The 27,851-nt window shown below is 35.3% G+C and overlaps 1 protein-coding gene across 1 annotated transcript; it reads left to right on the top strand.

Annotated features, from left to right (window-relative positions):
* The first annotated feature begins 7,245 nt into the window (after positions 1 to 7,245).
* Positions 7,246 to 21,685, top strand: LOC123526909 (mucin-2-like). The gene is made up of 12 exons (XM_053523862.1): positions 7,246 to 7,853; positions 8,591 to 8,759; positions 9,348 to 9,538; positions 12,546 to 12,676; positions 13,090 to 13,209; positions 13,510 to 13,632; positions 14,012 to 14,122; positions 15,800 to 15,919; positions 17,371 to 17,487; positions 18,017 to 18,151; positions 18,534 to 18,779; positions 19,310 to 21,685. Exons 1-12 carry the CDS (start codon positions 7,682 to 7,684, stop codon positions 19,607 to 19,609), a joined length of 1,935 nt encoding a protein of 644 aa, XP_053379837.1. The 5' UTR covers positions 7,246 to 7,681; the 3' UTR covers positions 19,610 to 21,685.
* The last annotated feature ends 6,166 nt before the right edge of the window (positions 21,686 to 27,851 follow it).

Raw genomic sequence — 27,851 nt, 5'->3', positions numbered from 1 at the left:
CTCCATTCAACTCGGGTGGTAATGATGAAACTCCTGCATGGCGATAGACTGCAATGAACAAAAGAACGCTGTGGCAGATCATCGCGGGACACTTCTGAGTGGCACAGTCGTGTAGACCAGATAGAAGACCTGCCAGTACATCGACGGATCCACTGACGGCATGCAGAAAAGACCCCGAGCTACTAAAACTTCACGCTCAACGTGTGGGGCGAGCGGGGACGGGCATCAACACCACGGGAGACCAGCCTGCACCTGCGGCTTCAACCGCCCTTTTAAGGGCGACTCTTGCCACACCTTACCTTCTCATATTGGCTACCATGGGGGAGCTGTCGTTTAGGTCTCATTTGCCGCGACAGTGATCCACTTTTGGCTTCAAAATTACTTATCTTTGGCATATACTCTACGGAAATTGCGTAGAGGTAATTTTTCATCACTTTGGCTTCAAAAAGCATCTTTATCGGCATGCCTGGTGACATGTCGGCGGTCTTTACTCTACAAAGCAAAAGCTATACTGTGCCTGAAAGGGCGGAAGGACCTTTATTAAACTTAGATAGTCAGTCAGTCAAATGAAAAATCTACAGCTTAAAGGGAAGTGTCAAATCTACAATTTGCTAGGCAAGTAATCTTAACCACCCGACCGCAGAGGCCGGGTTTTGTAGCACGTAACCTGTGTTCTAGGTTTCTGTGCAGATATCAATGCATCTGTTTATCGTTATAAATCTGTCAAATGCATGAATTTAAGATTTTGTCATCTTTGAACTCGTTGCGGCCGAAACAATTTATAGACGAATGCCAAAGGGATAAACATAGGGAAGAACATGACAACGGGATACAACTTAGGGAAGCATTTAATGGCAAAGCGATACAATAGGAATAAAATTTGGAGAAGAAAATGATAATAGAATACAATTTCACAATGACAATGGAAAACAATTTACTGATACACCTTAACGAAGAATACGACAACGGGATACAATTTAGGGAAGAATATGACCATGACATACAATTTTTGAAAGAGTGATAACTGCATACAAATTTGAATAGAATATGATAACGAGATGGAATTGAAAGAGAACAAAGAGAATCAGACACAGCGGAATTAGCTACAACTTGTTACCTTATTTTATATACGACAACACATACTCCTATAGCAGCTGTCCTTTTCTGCTCTTGCACACTGGAGCTGGAGTAAATTTAGTTTACATGGAGTATCAGGACTTTGCAGCTGTGGTTTAAGTTGCAGTTGTATAAAAATAGTGTTGATAATTCTGTTTTGACTAGAAATATATTATATCAAACATACCTATTTCGTTAATGTATAGGTTGTCAATAAGGAATAGTATACCTTACTGAAAAACCTACTCTTGTGTTTAATAGGCAACAATCACAGAGGATTTACAACAACGTAGGCACAGACCCAAACCTCAACGCCCGAACTCTCTGATGGAATACTTCTAATTGGAAGGATAAGATCAGACAACTCCGCAGGAGGAAAATCACATCGCCACCAAGAAATGCAGAGGGAACTTCCGTGCCAAACACAGTCTTCAACCTAATCTAAACAAAGCTGACCCCATAAATGAAACATCCGGTGCTTCTTACTTGCTTAAGCACGTTTCTTTATTTCACTCTTATTCTGCTATCATCTTCTTTCAGTATATAGTTAAATAGTTTGCACGATAATATGTATGTCCATCTCTCTGTGTATCTATTTCGTTTTTATAACATTTTCTACTAACATTGTTGTCAAGAGTACTTGTGCTGATCAGTATAACTTCATACTTTGTTATGATTATGATTTAAATATTGGAAAAATTAGGAAAGAATCAAATATTTAGTAGTTAACTGCAATGTTGTAGATCTGACACCAGTTTTGAGAATTTTGCTGAACTGCACTATCAGCTAATACCATATACGTCGTCGTTGATTAGAAGATACAATAGCTAAGAATGTACTAAATAGAAGAGTTAGGAGATAAGAGTATTAAGCAATTAGTTTTATACTGATTAATATATCAGTAAAGGTCAGACATAAATGAGATATCAGTGAAATTCAGATATATTTAAGATGTCTCGGAAAGTCAGTCATAATTTGGATGTCGTTGAAAGTCAGACATAGAGAAAATATGAGTGAATGTAAATAATATTTCCCTGGAGGCCAGTTGTAAATAAGTGGTCAATGGAGTTAGAAATAAACAAAATGTCCCTGGAAGTTAGGCCAAAAGATGTCAACGAAGGTCAGATATAAATCAAACATCGGTAAATAGATAATTTATCAACGAGGCTTAGACAGCAAGAATATGTCAATTAAGGTCAGACATGAATAAAATCCCTCTGAAAATCAGACATGATTAAGATATCAGAGAAGATTAGTCAGAGATAAGATTTAATGAAATACAGACATATGTGAGGTGAAAATGAAAGTAAGAAATAATCAGGATATTAGAGAAGGGCTGAGATAATTTAAATATTCATGGAGTCAAATATGATTAAGAGGTCAGTGAAGATTAGTCATAAATAAAATGTAAATGAAGGTCAGATATATATATGGTGTCAATGAAGGCAAGGCATACATACTATGTTCATGAATTTCAGGCACATTTAGAATATAGATAAAAGTCGGACAGGTATCTTTTTCGGCAGACCAGCCACACGACAGGAGTCTTTAATTTCATTTCATTTTTCATAAAAAGACTGTGGCGAATGTGTAGTTTTTCATACCTAGTTATTTCAAAGGTCCACTACTAAAACGCGAAAGAGTATTATATGAAAACCAAAGTTTGTAGCTCAGACTTCATATTTACTGAAAATATGTCACACTGTATCGGATCTGACCAAATAGTCGCGACTATGTTCAAGAAAAACCAACAAATAAACAAAAGCCTTTTGCCTATTTCAAACCGAAAGTATGTTTTCCGACTGCTTACGAACCTGTCTTCGGAGTTTTTCGGAGGAATGCTCCGAAACGAGGCTATAATTTATAAATAGATCCAACGATAACGCGATGTTAACAAACATAGCATAGGGAATTCAACATTTTTGTAACTCACAAAAACTTCATGAAAATCATTCTTATAATACAAGTTAAAGCATACCAAAAGTTCCTTGTAGGGCACATCTATATAAATATAAAATGACCATCTTGTAAAATTTTGGTTGCAATGTCTGTTTTATACTGCCAAAAAAATCAGGTAAGTATTTACGCTAGTTATTTAACATAAATTGTTAAATCCAACAACAAATTAAATCTGTTACCTCTTTCAGTAGAGTAAATACGGCAATAAGACATTGACCTGGTCAATCTATTATGATTCGATGTGTGAATTCATTGCACATAATTACAGGGTCACAATGGGGTTTGTTTTCACATATTAACCATGCATTTGAAGGTAACGATAATATTTGGTTGTTTACATTTAAATTTGCTGATATATGTCTATCTGGTGAATGTACATATGTTATGTTCAGGAGGAAATAAAAGAATCAATTAATCATCCTCGGGTTTAGTATTGTGTAATCCATGGAGTCGCCTCAATTGAGAAAGAATAGTTTAACGTCAGAGGTTATTTCTAAGGTCACGGAGTTTATATGGCCAGCTTGTAATTACAACAGCTTTCGACATCAGTAGCTCAGTCAAGTGTGACTTATTGAATTAAGATATTCCTTCTCAAGAGAAGGAATAACAAGTAATATACAGCTATACTACAAGTTTTCGGGTGGACAATTTAGGCCCTTCCTGAATAAATGTGTTTTCACAACTTGATCTGCAATCTTATTTATTCAATCTCTTTTCTGAATAGTTTTAAGAATATAGATGAATAGCTATCTTACACTCTAGAAACAAAATGTGATTGAAATTTACCTACATAGTCTAATTTATGTACATATTGCTACATTAATTCAATAAAACACATTGTCTTGGCCTAATATATGTCACTGTCAATTTAAAACTGAAAGCTTTTATATCTCATATTTTTCGTGCAAATCATGTATAATTACTATCATGGAAATAAACAAAAAAAAAACCCAAAAAAAACAAAAAAACAAACAAAAAAAAAAAAAAAACATACATTTATTTTGTGGCGCGTCTTTAAACGGACAGTTGTTTGAATTAATTATAAAACCACGTGATCCCGAAGAATTTCCGATCGGTTTCGGAAAAACGATAAACACAAAAGTAGGACAAAATGACCTCCCATGTCAGTCTAAGAAAATACAAGAAAAATCATTCGTTTTGCTGCACATGTTTTGACTTGAAGGGAATATTGCACGGCTATCGTAGTGTTTAGGTGTATGTTTCAAATGTGAAGTCTTTATTTAAGATTATGCTTTTTATTTGTCTTTTTGTGGTACCTTTAATTGAAAGTTTGAAAGTTTACTTACTGCATATTCTAAGATTTCTCGTTTTGACTTGAAGCTGATAATTAATGCATTGAAGCCTGTACATTATATGAAGTGCAAAATGTTTTGTTGTGTTGTTGGAAAATATGTTTCATGTTATTTGCGAGGGATTTGCTCGATGTTAATCACATAAAGTATCTGGTAATATATTACGCAGTATTTCTTATGAACATATCTTCGTTTGGAGTAGGATAAACAAGGTTGCAGCACATAACTTGTCAGGGGACAGCTGCCGGTACTTGAATACTACGTTTTAATCCCTTACCGGTGGAACAACGGAGGTGGCTATAGGAATGCCTTCCGTCTATCCGTCAGACCGTCCGTCCATATGTTTGTCCAAAAATCTTGATCCTGCAATTACTAAAAACGTATTAAAGCCATGTTAATCATAGTTAGTATATGAATAGTGGGCAATATGTAAATTAAGCACTTAGCACTGTAGGTTATAGGTAAAGGTCACTATTGAAGGTCATTTTGTTTTCGCTCCTTAACGTTTATATGAACCGATGGATTATCTCAATGTTACACACAAACGTTATCCATGATGAGACAATGTGTCAACACATGATCTATTCTTGTCGGTTAAAGGTCAAGATCACTGTTTCAGGTCAAGTAAAAATTTGATTCCAATCCACAAATACCCCTCGTGACCAGGTAATATATCAAAAATGTGACACATATTTAGTGGTCAAAGGTCAATGTCAGCATTGAGATTAAAGTTAAAATAGTTTTTGTTCCTTAGTTTCTAAGTGCTTTAAATACACTTGCACACATGTTTAAAATTATCATTGAAAGTCAAGTGTAGAGCTTTTTGCTCAAAAATATTTAATTGCATTGAAGGATTTTATATTACTACATACAAATGTTCCCCATGATGAGACTATGAGTCGCGCACATGACCCACTCTTGTCGGCTCAGGTTTCAGTTCACTGTTGAAGGTCAAGTAAAATTGTTTCCGTTCCATACATTTTCTGTGCATTGATGGATTATGTTAGTACTGCACACAAATGTTCCCCATGATGAGACAATGAAATGCGTACATGATCTAATGCTTGTAGGTCAAGACCACTCTCTAAATCTGAGTAAAATCGTGTTTTTTTCTATTCTTTAGCTCCTAAATGCTTTGAAGCACTTTTATCGTAACATTCAAGAGACGAAAACTAACAGAGTTGTCTGTCGGCAGGGGACTTCTGTATTGTCACTGCAATACTTGGTCACTTGTTTAGACTGTATCATAGCTTATTATATACTGTTAACGTTTAGTGCCGTTTTGCTGTTTTATGTTTGCTAATGTTTTGCAAGCATGCTTCTAATGCATACTGACAACTGCATATTAAAAATCTGAGTTTGCAAAACCAAAATAGTATGTCTCTAGTTACTCATGTTTGGCGACAAATGTCAAAGTGAATAGTGTGTAGTGATGAAGTATATGAATTATGAATAAATTACATAAAATAAAGATATTTACATATTGCCTTAGATGTAGTGTACACACTCTTTTTATTTATTTATGGTATGTGTAGAATTGAGGGTCATGCAATCTACTACTACTTTGCTAAGGTACAAACTTCGCCCCTCTTAAACTACACAACGTTATGACATTCACATGTATCATATACTCGCATGTGTGTTACATATTTGTGTTATGTACTTACTTCCGAAAACTTCACATTTAGCTTCCACGGGGACAGAAGAGAGGGACGTTCTTTTACTCCTTTTTGTCAAGAATCCTATTTTTTAAAGGGGTTCTGGACTTCAAGACGAAATATTGTCTTTTACGCTATTTTTTATGCCGATGTATTTGCAAATCCGGCGATGCAGAAAAACGTTATAGGCAAGACAGGATTTTGTACTCACGTATTCGGGCGCTAATGCACATGTACGCACTTGAACACACGGGCAATGGCATCAATTGTAGCCACTCTTATCAAGCACCAACCCCAGTTTTAATGGCGGGAGCATAAAAAGCGCGTTATACGCCGGTAGTTATGCGTACACCTATGTCAACAGAATGTAGCAGCTTTAGTGTACACTTCTGAGCCGTTACTTGTTTGTCACACTCATTCTTTGAGATCATGCTGTAGCCTTTAAAGAGGAATTGATTGCTGTTTAATTTCCGCCCAAATCACGTTGAACATGAATGCTGTTTTAAGATGACGTCATATGTAAATCTGCATTCATAAACTGAAACCATATTTCTGCTTTATAAAACGACCTTGACCTTACTTCGAAAGATCTAAAATGCAATCGTAACATACTTTAAAACACGGTATGTATGAACTAAGACAAATACACAAATATAAGACTCCGATCAGAAGATATCGCGCGAAATTATTTACGGGCACATTCTACATAACTAGAGCTGTGTTATGTGCAAGACCTAGACAGGAATCTAGAAGATCAAGGCTACCTTTGAAAGGCGAAGGTTTCACGTCTTTAACGTTTTGTATGAATTGAGAAAATTCATTTCAGTCGGTACAGACATTCTCAATGACGAGGCGATGTGTTGACTGTAGGTCCTGGACCTACACCAACTAACTCAACGCTCAAGGTCATACATTTCTAGTTTATACTATAGTGCTCACCATATATTTAAAGTGTAACAAATGTACGGACGGCCTGGTTTTCCGAAACAAACAAATGTGGAGGTTTTATACACATAAGTAGTGTCAGCTAAAATTCCATAAGGCTTAAAAGAGTTATTTTAAAAATAGATCAATCAGCTATCCATACAGACGTTATGAAAATTAAATGGTTAGAAAAGTAATACTTTCGATACTGAACATGAACTCATACCCTACGATCCATAAAGGGAGGTAATGAAAAAACAATGGATTCAATAAATCTTTCTACTGTGTTAGTCAGTATGCAAGCTTTTTACACATATTAGAGAAAACAATAACAAAAAGTAAGATTTAACAAAACATTGATTTATTTCATGTTAGTGTTAAAAATGTTGCAGCCACTTTATTGCATTATGACCCTTTAACTTGATATTTTTTTATATTCGTTAGACATTGTGAAACTTACATTGTTTTATAAAATAGTGGAAAAAACATGCGAGGTCACGGAAATGTGAAGCTTACATCACGGCAGTGCTATCCAGTATCAGTGGAATATTTTCTGTCGTTTCATCTCTGTTGTTTAAGTCCATGTGTTCTTACAATGATACTTTTCTCTACAAAGGGTGGATGATCCATGTGTTCTTACAATGATACTTTACTCTACAAAGGGGGATGATCCATGTGTTCTTACAATGATACTTTTCTCCACAAAGGGGGATGATCAGTACTAATGCCGTTTATTTTTTCTATCATCAGATACTGCAAACTGAGTTCACGGGTTTAAGGGCTACTGGTTTTATTCTTTTCGGGATAAGATACTGGACAAGGAAGGCTGAATACACTCCACAGGGTCTTGTATGGCATGACTATGAGTCGCTTAGATTTGCAGGTACTTGGTCGATATTATTAAATAACTATATTTACTATTATATTTTACTAAAATTCAATATGCACAACAAAAGTTCTTTTATATTACTTTGCTTAAACGTTGTTATGATATCAGCTTAGTATATAAATAATAGTTGTTCCATATCCTTATAATTTTTGCATCACCGTGTCCAAAGTACCTCACCATGCAGGATGTTGACAAAATCAACATGAAATGCCGATAATGGAACGTACAATAAACCGTGTATTTATCGTACCCGCCGTAAATGCAACGACACGGTGGCCATGTATTTTGTAAAAATAATCTTTATTTTTCCTTTTTCTTGAGATTGAATTGAAATCTCTAAGAGTGGAAGCTTTTCTTTACTAAAATACTATCCTTGGAAATTTATGTATAATCATTTTAAAGGGGGTGAGGGGGGGGGGGGAGACACATGTTTTAGTTGCAACGCATGCTCGTATATGATTATGATATTATCTAAAATTGTACCTAACGATCAGTACTTCCTTCCAAACTCCATATATTTTGCTTATAATTCCAACTAGAATTATACCGAAAACAGTTTAAAATTGCGTGCGCTAAAAATGTTTTTATTGAGGATTCAGGGTATGTCATCAATTAAATTAATATTGTTGTGAATCTCAAAATATCACAAGACACGTCTAAGTGGAACAGTCACCCGTAGCGTATCCTAAATGATAAGATGCCCTTGATCAAGTATTTTCTTATTTTTTCAGCCAATGCAGCTTTTCTTCACGCGCTGTCTTATCATGGTGGCGTTGCGGTATACCCTTTTGACTTCTACCGAACGCAGATTGATTATATGTTGGGGAGAAACGAAAATGCTTTTAGTTATCAGATCGGATATGGTAGTCGTTATCCTAGGCGACCTCACCACAGAGCAAGGTAAGACTTTTCATAGACTGTTCTCCGTTTTTCAACAATATATCTGTTCACTTTTGTTCACTACAGTTTCTGCTTCTCCGTTAGGTCTATTGTTGTGCCGCCGCTTTGTCATGGAGACTGGCAAAGGAAATATTGCGATAAAACGATGTGAAAAGGCGAAGTCACGCCAAAGGGCGATATACGATGCAAAAGTGCAATAATATCGCCCTTTAGAGATATCGTATTTGGTTGGAGGGAACATGCTACCATCAAAATGATGCGAAAGCGTAAAAGTATTGTGCAAAATCGCAATTTATTAATATGCTTTGTCGTACTCATAAGGTTATTTACTTTGCTCTCATAAAGTTACTAGTGGTTCTTAATTCTCATGAAGTTAGCTATCTTATTTTCACGACCATTAGCTTTTTTATCTATGTTTGTTTTCAATTCCGTTGGCTGAGTCTGATCCTATGCCAAAATAAAACAAAAGCCGCAATTTATCAATACTTGGTTTGATTTTATATATTGTCAAACGTGAGATTAAATTGATCCGGTGTTGACAAGTATACACCACTACAAATTGAATTGACCGACAAATTTGAATTCCAGCTCATGTCCCGATTATATGGAGACATGTGATTGGTCAATCTACAACTCCCCAAGTCGAAATCCTTTCGAACTTACTGGAGCTTTAGTCAGTGGTCCGGACATGAATGATGTATATGAGGATATCCGGTCGAACAAAACGATGAACAGAGTATCTGTGGAACACAACGCGGGATTTCAATCTGCACTTGCATGTAAGTATATTATGTATAGGAAAGCTAAGGACTATGTATGATCTTTATGTGTGATTCTCTAGGAGGCCCCTAAAGGTATACTTACTATGGTATTCTTGCAATTTGCTCCAAGGAGGAATTGGTTCAAACGCTTGGTGATGTATGTAAACGAAACCAAAGAAATTGATTATTTAGAGCAACTATTTTTACTTTTCATTTCGTGCACTGGCTGGCACCTGGGTAGAACTGCCGACTTTAATGCCAATTTAAAGACGTCCTCCAACGAAAGAAATTACATCCGAAAGTGTCAAATCCACAGCTTTATGGGACAAGTAACCATAACCTACCAGAATCGGAGGCCGCTGCGTGTGTAGACTATAAACTGTATTCCTGGTGTCTGTGCAGATATCAATGCATCTGTTCAGTGTAATTAAAATGTCTAATGTTTAAATTAAAGACTTTTTAGGAAGAAAATGATAACTGGGGTAAAATTTGACAATGACAATGGAATGCAATTTACGGGCACAATTTAATGAAGAATACGACAACGGGATACAATTTAGCGAAGAATATGCCAATTGGATACAATTTTGGAAACAGTCAAATAACTGGATACAAATAAGGAGAGAATATGATAACGCGATAGAATTTGAGTCAGAAAAAAAGTAGTTTAAGAAGGACTAAGGGAATTGACATAATTTAAGAAAGAGCAAGGAAATGGAATACAATTTGCGGAAAAAAATACGATAATGGTATAATTTAAAAACGGATAAGACAATAAGAAACATTCTAAAGAAAATTCTAAGACATAGGTTGGAAGTAATTTAGGAAAGAAACGGCATTGTAATATAATCTAAAACAGAATAATACAGTAGGATATAAAAGAAAAGAAAACTAAAATAAAGGAATGCAATTTAGGATGAAATATGACAATTGGATATGATAAATTGGGTATAATTGAGAACAAAAGAGAGAATACAGTCAAAACTGCCTTAGCGACCACCCAAATTAAGCGAATTCCTGTCATATGTGACTATATTTTGGAACTCCTGACGTTTTCAGCTACGTAAACTGATGTAGCGGCTGTCTCTCTTACTCGACTAGCGACTACATTTTTATCGGGCCCATCACTCAATAGTCTGATTTAAACGAATTTGACTGGACCCTCAACAAGGGAAATTACTTTCCGCACATTCTTTAGTTTGTTGCTATGACAGCAATTGTATTTCCTCGCGAGATTTTATCAGCTGTAAAAAAGCTGACACAAAGAAAAAACAAACAAATTGTCTTGACATTAGAAGAGTAAACAAGCGCGATAAAGCTCGAGGATCAAGAAACACCGGCATACAGAGTTGATCAATGTTTAGGTGTTGGCAAGACACAGATACAAAACTTGATTACAGATATACCATGCGTTACATTTCACATCAAAGGGGAACATTGTGCCGGAGGCAAAAGCGCAAAGGAAAAAATAACTGTTGTATTGTGCGAAAGTTTGAGGGGAGAAAAAAACTTTTGTAATAGGCAACCAGTTGTAATAGGCAAATCAAGAGAACCGAGATATTTCAAATATTAAAATAAGCTCACGGTCAGTCCATTATTACAATAACAAAAAGGGATGGATGGCTAGCTAAATATATGAAGATTTCCTCTAGAAGCTTAATAAAAATGATCTCTCAAGTGAGGAACATTTTACTTTTTGTTGACAGTGGAACCTCATACACATATATAAAATTGCTTCCCGAACACAACATCGCACACTCAACCAATGCATCAGGGGATTATACAAACCTTGAAACTGGAGTTCCGAAAATGTCAGGTAAATAACATGTTTCATAAAAAGAAATTACATTGTGTTCATTTAGTAGTTTTATTTTCTTCTTTTCAAATTCTTTTAGCACAAATGTTACAACACAGATGAGATATCAATATCATTAAAGACTAAAACTTTATATTAAACGTAGCGAAACAATTCTGTTAAAGTAAATTTAACAATTTTGGTTTTATTCACAATTCCTCCATATGGTCAAGGAAATGGACAGGCACTGGAAATCAGAAAACATTTTAACATTTTGGACGCAGTCTACTGGATAAAAAAAACTCCTAGTCGGAAGTTAAGGGAAGCACAATACAGAAGTGCTTTGTAAAATCAGGCTTTGAAAAGAACAATGATGCTGATATTTGTGACAAGGAAATCAGTCGTCAGTCTGTGAATAATGGCATTGTAAATCGTGATAATTATGACTCCGATGATGATGATATACTGCTAGCTGCAGTAAAAATGTCTTATGAACTCATTGGTTGTTCACTTAAAATTTTAGCCGACGTTGATGCATCTTTAAAACAACATGTGAAACAGATTCGGTGGACTTAGATGTGCCTGCAAATGATTTTGAATTTAAAAAAAATGATAATAATGACAGTGATAGTAATGATGATGACATTAACACTGAGGACTCATCAACACTTAATGATGTACCATCCCTAGCAGAGGCAACTGAAATGTTGGTGAAATTAAGGTCATTTGCTACTCATGAATAACAAAATCTGTAAAATCCCATTCTGCTGTCACAGCTTGATGATAAATTAAAAGCTCTTGTAAAAAAAACAGCACAAAGTAGACAAACATTAATAACCTTTTTGTGACAAGCTGGGACCGAAGTGAAAAAGACAAAAATTATGTAACATAACGACATTTTAAGTCAGTCAGATGCTTGTATGTTTTATGATTGTATGACTAATCTTACCATACTGTATGTACCTTTTATTGGCAATGGATATGATCTTAACCCAGTTCAAACTGATATACCAGAGTTAAAAGTCCGATGCATTTTGTACAGAATATAACTTTAAAATCAGTCTTTCAATGTGTTTCAACCTATAATGAAAATATGCTAGGATCGGTTGCATATTTATTTCGAACATAATTCATACAATTGGAAAACAAGTATTACAATGGAACATGAGCAACGGAAAGAAAATTGGATATAATTTCAGTGAGAAAACTAGACTTTTGTTTTAATTTCAGACATTGTTATGAAACATCCTCCGCCAAAGGAAACTACAACAACATCAACAACAACAATGACAACAACAAGTCAAACAGATACAACAGCTGCAACAACAATAACAACATCTAGTCAGACGCAAACAACTCAGGTTGGATAGCTTTTTTCGCTTTTTTTACGATTTTACGCTTGAAGACAAATGATACTTTATACCAGTTTTTCAGAAGCATTCCTGCACTGTTGTTGTACCTGTTTGCTATCTTGTCGCCTTTAGAAAATCTTATCTTATCTTACATACGACGGCAATAATTCCTACAGCAGCTGTCCTTGTGCCGTTCTGCTGTTACAGATATACAACTCCAGAGACACACTGAGGTAAATCGGGTGTAAATACAATATAGTGACTTAGCAGCTGTGATTTAAGTTGCAGTTGTATAAAAACAACATTGTCGACCAGATAATATCATATAATGCCTATATTATTATTTCGTAATGTATATAGGCTTTCAATTACGAGTAGTATAGATGTATCTAAAACATGTTCTTGTTTTTATTTTATAATAGGACACAGTCACGGAGGAATTAGCTACTACGCAGTCACAGACACAGACCTCAACGCCAGACCTCTCTGATAGGACGTCATCACCAACACCAACAACAACCAGTCAAACACAAACAACTCAGGTTGGATAGCCTTTTACGCTTTAAGGCAAATGATACTTTATGCCACTTGTTCAGTATCTGTCCTTTCCTACTGTACTTCTTTGCTACCTTGCTACCTTAAAAAATCTTATCTTACAAACGACAATAAACCTACAACAGCTGTCCTTGCGTCGTTCCGCTGTTACAGATATACCAATTCAGAGACACATTGCAGTAAATCGGGTGACTTAGCAGCTGTGATTTAAGTTGCAGTTGTATAAAAATATTGTCGGTATAGTATAGATGTATCTAAAACATAATCTTGATTTGATTTTATGATAGGACACGGTCACAGAGGAATTAGCTACTACACAGTCACAGACACAGTCCTCAACGTCCGACCTCTCTGACAGGACGTCTACACCAACACCAAAAACAACAACCAGTCAAACACAAACAAATCAGGTTGGATAGCCTTTTACCCTTATACAATACTTTATATCACTGGTACAGTACCTGTTCTTTACTATTGTACTTATTTGCTACCTTGCCACCTTTAAACATATTTATCTTATTTTACAAACGACAACAAATATTCAAACAGCAGCTGTCCGTATCGTTCTGCTGTCACAGATATACGACTTCATAGAGAAACTGCAGTACATCGGGTGTATATACAACTTATGACTTTGCAGCTTTGATTTAAGTCGCAATTGTATAAAAATGTTGTCGACCAGAATGTTTATGATGCACACGTTATTATTTCGTAAATTTTGTATATAGACTATCAATTAGGAAAAGTATAAATGTATCTAAAACATGTTCTTGTTTTTATTTATAATAGGAAACAGTCACGGAGGAACTAGCTACTACGCAGTCACAGACACAGACTTCAACGCCCGCCCTCTATAATAGGACGGCAACAGCATCAGCAACAACAGCACGAACAACTGAGGTTGGGTTTTGTAAGCTTTGAGGCAATTGATACTTTATACCACTTGTTCAGAAGCTGAATATATGACAACAAATACTACACGAGCAGCAGTCCTTGTGCTTTTCTGCTCCAGCAGTTTTACTGGATTAAGTCGAGTGTAAATAAAGTATCTGAAGTTTGCAGCTGTGATTTAAGTTGCAGTTGTATAAAATTTATTGTCGACCAGAATATGATTATAATACATTATTATTTCGTTATGTATATAGGCTTTTAAAGGCGTATGCTAGAATTTCACCATTTTTTTTTCCCAATAACAGATTTTGTTCATATTTCATATATTGTTAGTTCATTCTATAAGTAACTTAAAAATAAAAAGAAATATGGGGGTCACCGACTTCGTTTTCATTTTATTTCAGATTATAATGCATGACCATGGTACAAGTGTATGTTGAAATCTAGAGCGTGTCTGCCATTGTCTACAATATAAGATCAAGGAATCAAATAAATGATTCATGAAGTATAACTGCAAGTCAAATCTCATAAGACATGATTATTTCCCTTCAAAACAAAAAGAAATTTTAATGAAATTCAAGAAATAGTTGCATGACACTTGTGTGTTGTTGTTGTTTTCTAAGTCAAAAAAGCATCATAATTATGAAATATTGTATATTTCCTTTAGCAGTTAATATTTCCAAATCTACATAAAGGAATTTGATTAAACTTGCAAGAATAGCAGAATATAATGTTTACTTTTGAAATATAAAAAGAAAAAGGGTGGTCACCGAATTAGATTTTTCACATTTTCATTTTGAATTATTGTCCCTTTATGATACTGGTTTGTGATCTTCATGCAGAGAAATAAAAAAAACCATTATAAATCCAAAGTAGTCATAAATACTGGCCAGACTCCAAACGATTACAAATAAATATTCATAAAGAAACGTCAAATGGGTCAAATGTAACTCATAATTTTAAATTAGAGACTAAAATCTTTGGAAATATTTGAAAAAGTGCGAGGAGATATCTACCTCGACACCGGTTTCAGCCGATGACACTGAAATGACAGAAACAAAAACACAAAACTTACGTTCAAAAATATCAGCGAGACAATTGTATGCTTTAATGTCAACATAAATTCATTATCAGACCTGTTATCTTTACAAATACATTCATATGCACATGTACCAGAAAACGTTCCCAACAAACTTCATCGGAGGTGTCCTTACATAAATACGCACAAGAAGCTCGGACGTGACGGGACTGTGACAGTCAAACGTTATTACGCTGTCCCGAAACATACATCCTATTATTTGGATTTGTTTTGATCACGCATTAGAAATAAACACAGCGATTGTCCGAATATCCAAAACCATGCAACTTTACCGGAAACGGTGAGCCATGCGATTTCTGCCTCGTGAAAATTTTATCTTGCGTACGTTTTGATTGCGGATTTCCTTACAGAAATACTCAGAAGAAGCATGGACGTAACGGGACAGTGATAGTCAAAAGTTATCATGCCGTCCTGAAACATACATACTATCATTTCGACCAAGCGTTGAAAATAAACTTTACCGGAAACGGTGTCGTAATCGGTGCGTCATGCGATTTCTGCCTCGTGTAAATTTTATCTAGCATACGCCTTTAATTAGGAATAGTAAACCTTATCCAAAACCTATTCTCGTTTTTACTTTATGACAGGAAACAATAACAGAGGATTTAGCTACAACGCAGTCACTAACCCAGACCTCAACGCCCGACATATCTGATGGGAAGTCAGCAACAACAACAGCAACAACCAGTCAAACACAAGCCACTCCGGTTGGATATTTTTGTTACAGTTTAAGGAAAATGACATTTTACACCACTTGTTCAGAAGCTGTCCTGTGCTATTGTTGTACTTGTTATCTTATTATATCTACGACAACAAATACTACTACAGCAGCTGTCCTTGTGCTTTTCTGCTCTTGCAGTTTTTCGACTTGAAAGGCACATGGGAGTAAATCGAGTGTAAATTTGCAGCTGTACTTTAAGTTGCAGTAGTACAAAAAAGTGCATTCTCATCCATCAGATGTTCGTCAAAATCCCGAGACGAACCTCTGATTTATTTCTGTCGTTTATTTGGTGAGCATGCGCACTCGTAATTACTACCGGGAGAAGTTTCAGCCAATCAATGTTCGCCACTATTTGGCACGCCGAATTGAAATTTCAAACATTATGAAAGCAAGGTAGTTGCTAACGACGGATCAAGACGATATTCCGTTATTGCGATTAATAAAGATTTATTTCTGTTATTTGATGTTAAGAAATTTACCTGAAGAAATAATAATATTCCTCGTAAGTCGGCATCGATATGAAAGGACGCGGTCACGCTTTTCACGGACGATTTTGATTGGTTCGCTACATTTTGTCGCGAAACGACGCTGATTGGCTGAAACGTTTTACCTGTAATGTAACCAAACCACAAATATCGGCGAAATGTGCCAGAGGTTCATCCGAGGAACCACGGTAGACCTCTGGTATGCGAGAATGAAAAAAGTGTTAAGGTAGTTCTGCACGTTTGATAAACCGGAAGTGACAGCGTAACGTCATTTATCCGGAAAACGTAGAATAAAGCCTGGATTCGGCTTACGGAAATGAAAATCATTTTATGAATTAATCACAACTTGTGAGCAAATTTATTACAATGGCACTGTTGCTATATCTCTTACGTCAAAATATGATATTAAAACACATGACACATTAAATAATTCAAAATAATGTCTTAAAATTAGCGTGAAATGTCCGGTTTACTTTAATCCTGGTCAAATATCTTTAAAATGAGCACATGGACCTATACATTTTATTTCATCAAATTATAGACCGTATCTTTATTAACAATTTTGAGAAGTTTCATCAAAATCTACATTGTAGAAACATTTCTATTAGCGAAAATGTTATGAAAGTTATGATTTTCCCATAGACTCCCATTATGAAATATAGCGTGAGGTCCATATTTTTCAAATCAGTCTAGCAAAAAATGTAGCACACGACCCTATCTTTTTTATTTGCTGAATTTTCTAGGTATATTTTGAAGTTTTGAAAAATCAGAGTTTAATCAAGTTCTACATTGTAGAAAAAAATTTGATCCAAACGTGCAGAACTACCTTAATAATTCTATTTCGGCCAGAATATACACACTTATACATACGTTTTTCGTTATGTTTGTAGGTTTTCAATTAGGAATAGTGTACATGAATACCTAACCTATTCCAGATTTTATTTTATGACAGGAAATAATCACAGAGCTTTTTACTACAATTCAGTCACAGACCCAGACCTCAACGCCCGATTTTTCTCACAGGACGTCAACAACAATAACAACAATCAGTCAAACACAAGCCACTCAGGTTGGATATTTTTCTTTAGACCACTAGTTCAGAAGCTGTCATGTACTACTGCTGTACTTCAGTGTTGTTGTATTTTCTGGTCCTTTGGCATCATGTAGTCCATTCAACGTGTGTAGACTCGAGTTACGCCTTTTTAAAAGCCGGTGCCAGGGGGCTTAAGAGGTGTTGCACGTTTCATTACCTCTTGTGAATAGACTTAATTTAAATCAAACGAATCTTATATTTTTCTTCTTGGATGTATTCTTCGCTTTTAAAGGATCTTTGTATAGATATTATTGTTATCTTATTTTATCTACGACAACAAATACTCCTACAGCTGCTGTTCTTGTGCTTTTCTGCTCTCGCAGTTGTACAACTCCAGAGACGAACTGTATTAAATCGAGTGTAAATAAAGCATCAGCACTTTGAAGTGATTTAAGTTCGACCAGAACATATATAATTATACATACCTTTTCGTTACGTATATAGTCTTTAATTATGAATAGTATATACGAGTCTAAAACATGTTCCTGTTTTTATTGTTTGATAGGAAACAGTCGCAGAGGATTTAGCTACAACGCAGTCACAGACAGAGAGCTCAACGCCCGCTTTCTCCGAAAGGACTGCATCACCACAACCACCACCACCACCAACAACAACAACCAGTCAAACACAAGGCACTGAGGTTGGATATTTTAACGTTTACAGGAAAATGACAGTTTAGACCACTTGTTCAGAAGCGCTCATGCACTATTGTTGTACTTGTTATCTTATTTTATATACGGCAACAAATACTCATTCAGCAGCTGTCCCTGTGCTTTTCTTATCTACTCTTGCAGTTGTTCGACTTCAGAGACACACTGGAGCTGGAGTAAATCTATTGTAAATGGAGTATCAGGACTCTGCAGCTGTGGTTTAAGTTGCAGTTGTGCAAAAACTTATCTTGATACATTGTAATTCTTTTCCGACCAGGACATATATAATTATAAATAGATTTCCGTTATGTATATAGGTTGTCAATAAGGAATAGTATACTAGACTGAAAAACGTACTCTTGTTTATGATAGGAAACAATTACAGAGGATATAGCTACAACGCAGTCACAGACCCAGACCTCAACGCCCGATCCCGCTGATGGGATTCTCCTAAATGGAAGGAGATCAGGTAACTCCGGCAGTAGGAAAAGCACATCGCCACCACGGAATGGAGAGGGAACAACGCAGTCACAGACCAAGACCTCGACCCACGACCTCTCTGATGGAATGCCAACAACAACAAAAAGAACAACAACCAGTCAAACACAAGCCACTCAGGTTGGATATGTTTACGCTTTAAGACAAATAATACTTTAGACCACTTGTCCGGTACTGTTGTTGTACTTCAGTGTTGATATATTTTCTGGTCCTTTGGGATCATGGAGACCTCTCAACATATATGTAATAACTGGTGCTTGGGGTGGGTGAGAGGTGTTGCATATTTAATAACCTTTGATGAACAGACTCAATCAAACGTATTCCGCTATAATTTTTCTTGGTTGCCTTCTTTGCTTCCATAGAATCTTTTTACATGTTTTATTGCTATCTTATTCTATATACGACAACAAATGCTCCTAAAGGAGAACTCTGTCCGTGAGCTTTTCTGCTCTTGCAGTTGTGCGGCTTCAGAGACATACTGGATTAATTCGAGGGTAAATTGAGTAACTGAAATTTGCATCTGTAATTTAAGTTGCAGTTGTATAGTTATAAGGTTGGTAACTCTATTACGACCAGGACATAATATAATTATAAATATCTATTTCATCATGTATATACTAGACTGTGAAACGAACTCTTGTGTATGATAGGAAACAATAACAGAGGATTTAGCTACAACGCAGATACACACACAGACCTCAACGCCGGGCCTCTCTGATGGGATACTCTCAAATGGAACGAAAACATCAGGCAACTCCGGAAGTAGGAAAAGCACATCGCCATCAAGAAATGGAGAGGGAACTTCCATGCCAAACACAGTTTTCCCACCTAATCTAAACAAAACCCATCCCATAAATGAAACATCAAGTGCTTCATGCTTGATAGCTTCTTTAAGCACTGTGTTGTATTTCACATTTATTCTGCTGTCATGTTTTACCTCCAATTTGTAGTTAGATAGTTTGCACGGTAATATGTACGTCCATCTCTCTGTGTATTTATTTTGTTTTAATAACATTCAATTAACATTGTTGTCAAGAGTACTTGTTATTATACTTTGACAAGATTATTGTTTAAATTGGCGCCATCTAGAGAAAACAAATACTTAGTTGTCGGTAACCGCAATGTTCTAGATCTGACACCAGTTTTGAGATTTTGCTGAACTACACTATCATCATATACGTCGCTATTAATTAGATGACACAATGTTTTCTAACAATGTACCGAATGGAAAATTGAGCCGCGCCATGAGACAATCAACATAGTGGCTTTGCGACCAGTATGGATCCAGACCAGCCTTCGCATCCGCGCAGTCTGGTCAGGATCCATGCTTTTCGCTGACGGTTTCTCTAATTGCTATAGGCTTTGAAAGCGAACAGCATGGATCCTGACCAGACTGTGCGTATCGCAAACCCACTATGTTGGTTTTCTCGTGGCGTGGCTCAATTAAGGAGATAACAGTATTTAGCCAATAGTTTTATATTGAATGATGTCAGTAGAGATCAGTTATAAATGAGATATCAGTAAAAGTCAGACATATTTAAGATATCTCCGAAAGTCAGACATACTAAGGATGTCACTGAAAGTCAAAAATAGATAAATATCAGTGAAATAATAGGTCTCTGGAGGTCAGTCAAAAACCAGTGGTCAATGAAGGTCAGACTTAAACAAAATGTCCCTGAAAGTCAGACTTAAAGATGTTAACGAAGGACAGATATAATAGAACATCAGTAAATAAATCATTTATTAATTAAGATTTCAGAAAAGGTTAGACATAATTAAGATGTCATTGAAGGTCAAACATAAATAAGGTGACAATGAAGGCCATATATACATAGTACGATGTCAATGAATTTCAGGCATATTTAGAATGTAAACAAAAGTTGGACAGGTATCTTTTTCGTCAGACCTGTTACACGACAGGTGTATTTACTTTCATTACATTTTTCATAAGAAGACTTTATCGCGAATGTGTTAATTTTTATAACTTGATAAATTTTAATTGAAAGTTTACTTACTGCGTAGTCTGAGGTTTCTCGTTTTGACTTGCATATTTTCCAAAATCGCCTTCCGCCCTCAACCTTCTTCCCCCATTTTTGGCAAATAAAAACTTATTTTGGTACATAAATAAAGGCGATTAAATGGAAAACAGAGCCTATTTGAGAGGGCATTTTGATGTCTTGGAAAGGATTTTATACGATGTCTATTGTCAAAAACATTTTTGGAGGTTGTCCTAGCGAAATATGGGTAGGTTTTGCTATCCACATCCTACACCCCACTCCCTCTCCTGCCCAAAACGTTATATTCGCTCCCGCGCCAGTATATTTGTGAAGCTGATAATGAATGCATAGGAGCTGTGCATTATATGAAACGCCAAATATTTTGTTGTGTTGTTAGGGTTTCGTGATATTGTTTTGTTATAAAGTATGTTTCATGCTATAAGCGAAGCATTTGCTCGATGTTAATTAAAAAATGTATCTGGTAATAGGCTGTTTTTATTTTTTGTGATCTGTTCTTCTTTTGGAATGGGATTAACAAGTTTTCGACTCGTCATCTGTTAAAGGTGATATCTGCCAGCACATGCATGCTGCTTTTTGACATTGTATCACGTGTATGTATAATTGTGTCTTTATATGCTGAAATTAACTTAAAATCACCTGACTTGGTTTAAAACTGTAGCAAGGACCTATACGTTTATATATATATATTATAGGTATATGTTTCAGCCATAGGGGCTCATTTCGGATTAATCTACATACCTGAACCATACAGGTATTTAAACCCGCATAATTTTAGAAGGGGTCAGGACAGCTTGTATATGTCGGAATAGTATTAAGTAATTTCATTTAGATATTTCTTTTATGGAACATTCTAAAATTATGAGAAAACTGAGCACATATCTTTAATTTATGTTACAAATCTCAGAGGGACGCTCAAAGTCCGTTCGTTGTAATCCAAACAAACAAGATACAATTGCAGCAGGGACTTATCTATAACCCGTCATTTGTAACTTGTAGATAGATTGTCTTCAAATAACCGAAACTATGTTTAAGATAAATGTCTAAAGCATATACTTGGATAAAGAATGGTCACATTTTACCATTTAAGAATCAGATGTATAAAAAAGGACGATTTTTTCCCTAGCTTTGCATTTTAATTTTCTTTTCATGTATAAAAATCAATACTTAACTAAAACTTTATATAATTTTATAAAAACTAGCCTTTACCACTTAAAAATACAAATTGAAGACTAGATTAAATATGTCAGGGCATACGCAGTATATGAAATATAGTAGGCTAATTTGTAATTCAAGATGGCCGCTATACCGATGGTCGATAAAAAATGTTAGCAATGGAATTCTTAAAATGAGTAACGAAATGACTGTTTACCTGATATGGCTCGTCACGCTCTGATAGAATTATACTGGTGTATGCTTGTATTTAAAATGTTTGAACTGTCCTGTGACTGTTTTGTAGAGGTTGTTTTGTACCATGCAGATGCCCTTAGTTGCCTTGTACTGAAACAAATAAGCTATTCATAAAATAAACTATTTGCATCCAAATGGAATTTATTGAGAATATTACACATTGACGTATTTTGTGTTACCAAGTTTTTAACCAATTTTGGTATATAAATAGATTGACTATGGTCTTAAAATTCCTCTACATTTTCACAAAATGTTATTATAAAGGTAAACGTTTACTCGTCATTAAGTATGTTTAGATAATTTGCATAGAAAGAACCAGTGCTACAACCAACTCCTCGTGAAATAAACCCTTTCCCGAAACATAAAAATATGCTAAGATATAATGTCGTCAATAATTTGGTTATTATTTGAACCGTGTTGTATGAAAATCACAATGATTGGACTTTATCATGTTTTGCATTATATTCCAGTAGTGATTGCACGTTTATGATAAATCATTTATACCATTTTGTGTAAGGCTATATAAAAGCCTGTAGCGAATTATAATCCTGTGGAAGTTTTTTCTTTTATTGTCTTATATTATGTAGGTGGGAGGTGGTAATATTACTTTACCTTTTGCATCACATTTTTAACAAATAATGCAAGCTTAAACAAAACAGTTCTATCAGAGCTTTGGAACAATTTTTGAAAAGATACAATATTGGGTGTTCTTTGATCTTTTGGGATGTATTAGACTTTCAGAAAGAAAGTGTACACAATCAAAAATATATAATGAAACTCATCCCCTACAGAGTTATTATAATAATTGCACATCTGACAAGTTCTCTGACTAAGATCAATATTATATCTTACACCCTTTTTTACTTGGTAATGTATTTTTGGCAAAATGATATAGCCTAGTTTTTTGGAAGTAAACTAAAATATTTTTCAAAAGTGAAGTCTGTTTTAAATATTCTGTAGTTAATGCACTTGTTAGATGACCATAAATGTTCATTCCATTTCTGCATAAACTGGTCTTTAATTCTTCGCTTTATAATGATACTAAAATGTTTTGGGTTAGGGGCAAACTGATTAATCCATAAACTAGCAAAAACCCAATTATTGTAATGATGTCTTGACAAACTTTAAGGACATATATATACATTCTCGCAATCTAGCCTGTATGATAACCTATACATAATAACGTTGATTTTGTCCTTTTTTACTGTTAATAATTCTACTCCAGTAACTCAAAACCCTACTCTTAACAACTGCCTCTAATAGTAAAACATCAAGTATCATATTACTAGGCGTAGAGTTCTTAACATTTAGTAACAATTTAAGAAATTTTATCGAAAAAAAAGTGCATACAATACTAAGCACAGCCCCATACGTCTTTACCATACAACAAGATAAGACTAACCATTGTTTCAAAAAAATGCAAAATCAAATCAATTCCTAACTAACTGTAATTTATGACACTTCTTAAGTAAGCTAATCATTGTTTTTTCTTGCTTGTTCACACAAATGCTTCTTTGTTTTATATATAAAAAAGTACCGTTGTACATTTTACTCCGAAGTAGCTAAAGATCAACAAATTTCAGTTCATTGTTATTATAAGAAAAAGATGGATTATTTCTAATTTTTCCTCGAGAGAAAGCAGTCACTTACGTTTTGTTTGAGTACACTTCTAACTTCCACATAACTATAAGTTTATTTACATAAGCATGTTGTGAATACAAGGCCAATGCCTCAGCACCATTTCGGTACTAGTTTTATTCTTTATCCTTAATGATGGTGTTTATCATTAGCATCATAATTGCAATATAAATGCATAAACTGAAATAACAATTGGCTAAATTATTTAGTAAATAAGAAGACGATTTATTTCCCTTTGACTAAAGGAAGAGCAAAAGTATGTCTGGTCGTAAATCTAGAAGAACCAAATCATTTCATAGGTTTACTTATTCATTATTTTACCCTACGAGAAACGGTCGTTGGCAAAACAACAATTGAGGTGTTTAAACTGGCGCAAACCTGACCATTAAAACCCCCAGTATGTTCATATATTACAAAGACTCTAAGCAAGCACATTCCAACGGGTGAATTCCTGTGCATATGTGGCAGTAACCACTTGGACACTTATCAAAGCGTAAGGATTTATCAATCAACACCCATAGAAACATAGACATATGCACTCATTGACTTTGAAGAGGCCAGAGCACAAAAGGAACCACCCCTTATAAGCACGATGAAATAGGTGGAGAACAAACAACAAGGTCATGGCCTCTTCAATAAATCGTGTGATAAGTTTGATAAATAACGAGTTATACAAAGTGTGTAAATCACATCATTGCAAAAGATACCTTTACGCAGTAGTGTCTTTGGAATACTTTTGAATTTAACAACTAATTCAGAATAACGATGATACAATTTAACACAAGATCTCCGGAGTTTGTAATAACGTTAGCTCTGCTGAAGAAGATTTTTTGGTAATGGTATATCACGATAGCTCAAGTACTCAACACGACTATAGGATCTGGCAAATCCTATCAGCAGTGGAATACATATAACCCGTGAGTTACTTTACGGTGTATGTCTCCATCAAAGAGAAGAAGGTGAAAGTATCAAAATTAAATCCAGCTCTGAGCATATAATAGCGCAGTCTGACCCTCTGTCTGTCACATGATGACTTTAAAACCACTGACGGCGAATGAAATGAAACTTGACAAAATGATAGATGACATTAAGGCAGATTACAGAGCGAAAGAACCATAACTTGATCTTCAACAATATTCCACGTATCTGCTATTAAATATGATGTAATTGAATTGCAATGAGTGAGGCGTAAAACAACAATTAATGAAACTTTATTAATATTTGAACTGTCTCCGTTTTTATACTTACTTTCTATAGTCCGAAAAATATCTTCTAACCTTTAAAACCTATGAAAGGAATATTATATTATACACACAATGATAGATGGCAATAAAGCGGAGTGCAGAACCAGCGAACCATAACTCTATCTTGAATATTTTGAATTATTTCCTCTTTTTGTACTTACTTCTTTGTCTAAACGATGACTTCAATGCCACGGAGGGAATTACATGAAACACGAGATAATGATAGAGAACAATGCGGCGGAAGAAACCTAACGGAAGTCAGCAATGAAAGAGAGTGCAGAGTGCAAGAATCACAACTCTGTCTTGAATCATGTTTTATTACCTCCTTTTTTAAACATTTAATTTTCTTCTGTTCGGATGATTACTTTATATCACATGCTTTTAGTAACAGATGGCACTGAGAGGAAAAACAGGGCAATATATTTGTAAATCTCTCGTATTTTTTTAATTATTTGTCCTTTTGTTTATACAATATAATAAATTATTATATATAACGTATACAAGAGTTATGAGTAGAGCACAAAGGCACAGTATGTCCGATTCATAGAATTATTCATAGTGGGGGGGGGGGGGGCACATAACGTAAAGTGTTCTCAAGATAGACATCTGGGGCCGTATTCATAAAGCATCTTAAGTATAAGTTTTGACTTAAGTTGAAAATTTTACTTAAGTTTGTGGTGATTTCAGCTTAAGTCTAAGTAAAAACTTAAGTCCTATTCAAAAAACAGCTTGAACTTAAGATATGTAAGAAATGACTTAAGTCAGAAAACAAAATGGCGCCGTGAGTACGATTAAAGTGTTGTTTTTCAGATAAAAGCACTTTAAACCTAATTGTGCATGTTGTATCTGTCTGAAATTAATGTTGTTTTTTTTAAATATTTTCATCCACAATAAAAGCCAAGAATTACTTATTAAGTTGTTTTATGAATAACAAATATACTTAAGTAAAACAAATTTTTTAAATAATCAATTTCTTATACTTATACTTAAGATGCTTTATGAATACAACCCCTGATTAAAAAGCCTGTAAACATCTTGATTTTCGATAAATATCATATCTTCTTTCATAAAATATTTCAAACCAACATTTCTGACCAGATACTTGTAATACAACCTTTTCCCCTTTACCAGTTCTACTGAAACAGCAATGTATCATCGGCGTGTTTCAAATAAAAAAGGCACAGTTTTTAACATGTGGGTATTCATGTGTGAAGAACGTATCCTGTACATTTCTGTCCATGCAAATGTTGCACATTAATTTCATAGTGTGACTGCTTGGTGTTATATTTCTAAAACATACACAACCGAAACTAAATAAAGATAATTACTAGAATTAATGTTTTAAACACAGTTTCAAACTGGTGTATATTTACAGTTCAAATCCATATTTTTTGTAATGAAATACTAGCCTATCTTAAAGACGAGTATTTACATTTTAGTTAGGTCAACACTCATAACAATGATACTTACCACGCCACTAATTTAAACAACGAATCTCCTCTATGTTTCTCCTTGCTGAAATATGGTCAGTAATTCCATCCCACATTATTAGTCTTACGCGTTACGGTCAGTTACCTAAAGCGTTACGTTTAAAACCATGCAATCTCTGACGCTCTAGGATGGACAGTGAAGGCGCGAATACTCTCGCTCATATGGGACTCCCGGCAGCGAGTATAAATAAAACTACATATCATCATCACAATTGCGTCATTGCGCATTGGACTTCCACCTGTGCAACCTGGGTTCAAAGCTTGCCTCAAGCACATGTGATTTTTCATCTCTTAAGTCGTATGATACATCTGAAATCGTTACAGACACAGAAACAGAAATGTTTGATGAAACAGATTTTGCCAAAAACAACTTATGACGTAATATAAGAACGAATTTGCTGCGTTTGTTTACATCAGAAATTACATCAGCAACTTTGAAAATGTCAATAACTACAAGCTTAGCTTTATACGAAAGCTAGTATGTGACCTGTTTTCAATCTAATTCGTGAAAATAGTTATTTAAACATGTTCTAAACTTTTAGAAAGTTCGTTCAAATGTAATTTTATGATAACATGATTTGCTTGATTTTACCACAAATATTTATCAACGCTCAATATGTCAGACGGTTACTCCCCTTTACATGTATAATCAGCACAAAAATAGTATATCGGATCCTATATCTGATACAAATTACTATTTTTTACACTAATTAATCTAAGGTGAATCCTAAAACAAATTCTACCAACTTAATGCCTTAAGCGAGGCTGGGATCTGGTAAAATCTGTTGGCACCTCTGGTTCTGGCATCGCTATGGACAAGGGGGTTCTCTTGCACCTTAACTATACTGTAACTGATCTTAAACAGCATGACGACTCTGGCCAGGTAACGACGGTATAGTAGGGATTCCCATCCGAGGTCTTGAATCATCTTAATTAGTTACACATCAAGGAGTACGGTCAATGTATCTATTGTAGACGAACCTGGCAGCTTTCCAGTTCCAGTGTAGGAGCTTCTGTAGCTGTTGCTGGATCCCAGACGCTACTGGCATATTCCAGCCCTGGTCTGTGTATGCAGCTGCCTTGACCGCAGGGGGACAATCTGTTAGATTGGAGGGTCTCTCCATGGAGAGCATACTTGGTCTCAATCCGATGGCGGGGGTTTTGGCAGATACGCTGTACTGTACATTTGGCTGGATGAAAAAATCATTTGCCAGTCGCTCTCCCACTTCTCTAAGGCCTCAATGTCCTGTTTGAAGAGGTCAGCATCATGCTGGTTCCCAATGAAGCGGAAAAGGATACTGTCATCTGCGAAGAGTCGGGTTTCGGAGCGGGAGGCACATTCTGGTAGGTCATTGATGTAGGCAAGAAAAGGTAGAGGACCCAAAACAGTTCTCT

This window comes from Mercenaria mercenaria, chromosome 14 (assembly GCF_021730395.1).
Source record: "Mercenaria mercenaria strain notata chromosome 14, MADL_Memer_1, whole genome shotgun sequence".
Taxonomy (NCBI): domain Eukaryota; kingdom Metazoa; phylum Mollusca; class Bivalvia; order Venerida; family Veneridae; genus Mercenaria; species Mercenaria mercenaria.
This window is presented reverse-complemented; position numbering and strand designations above follow the sequence as displayed.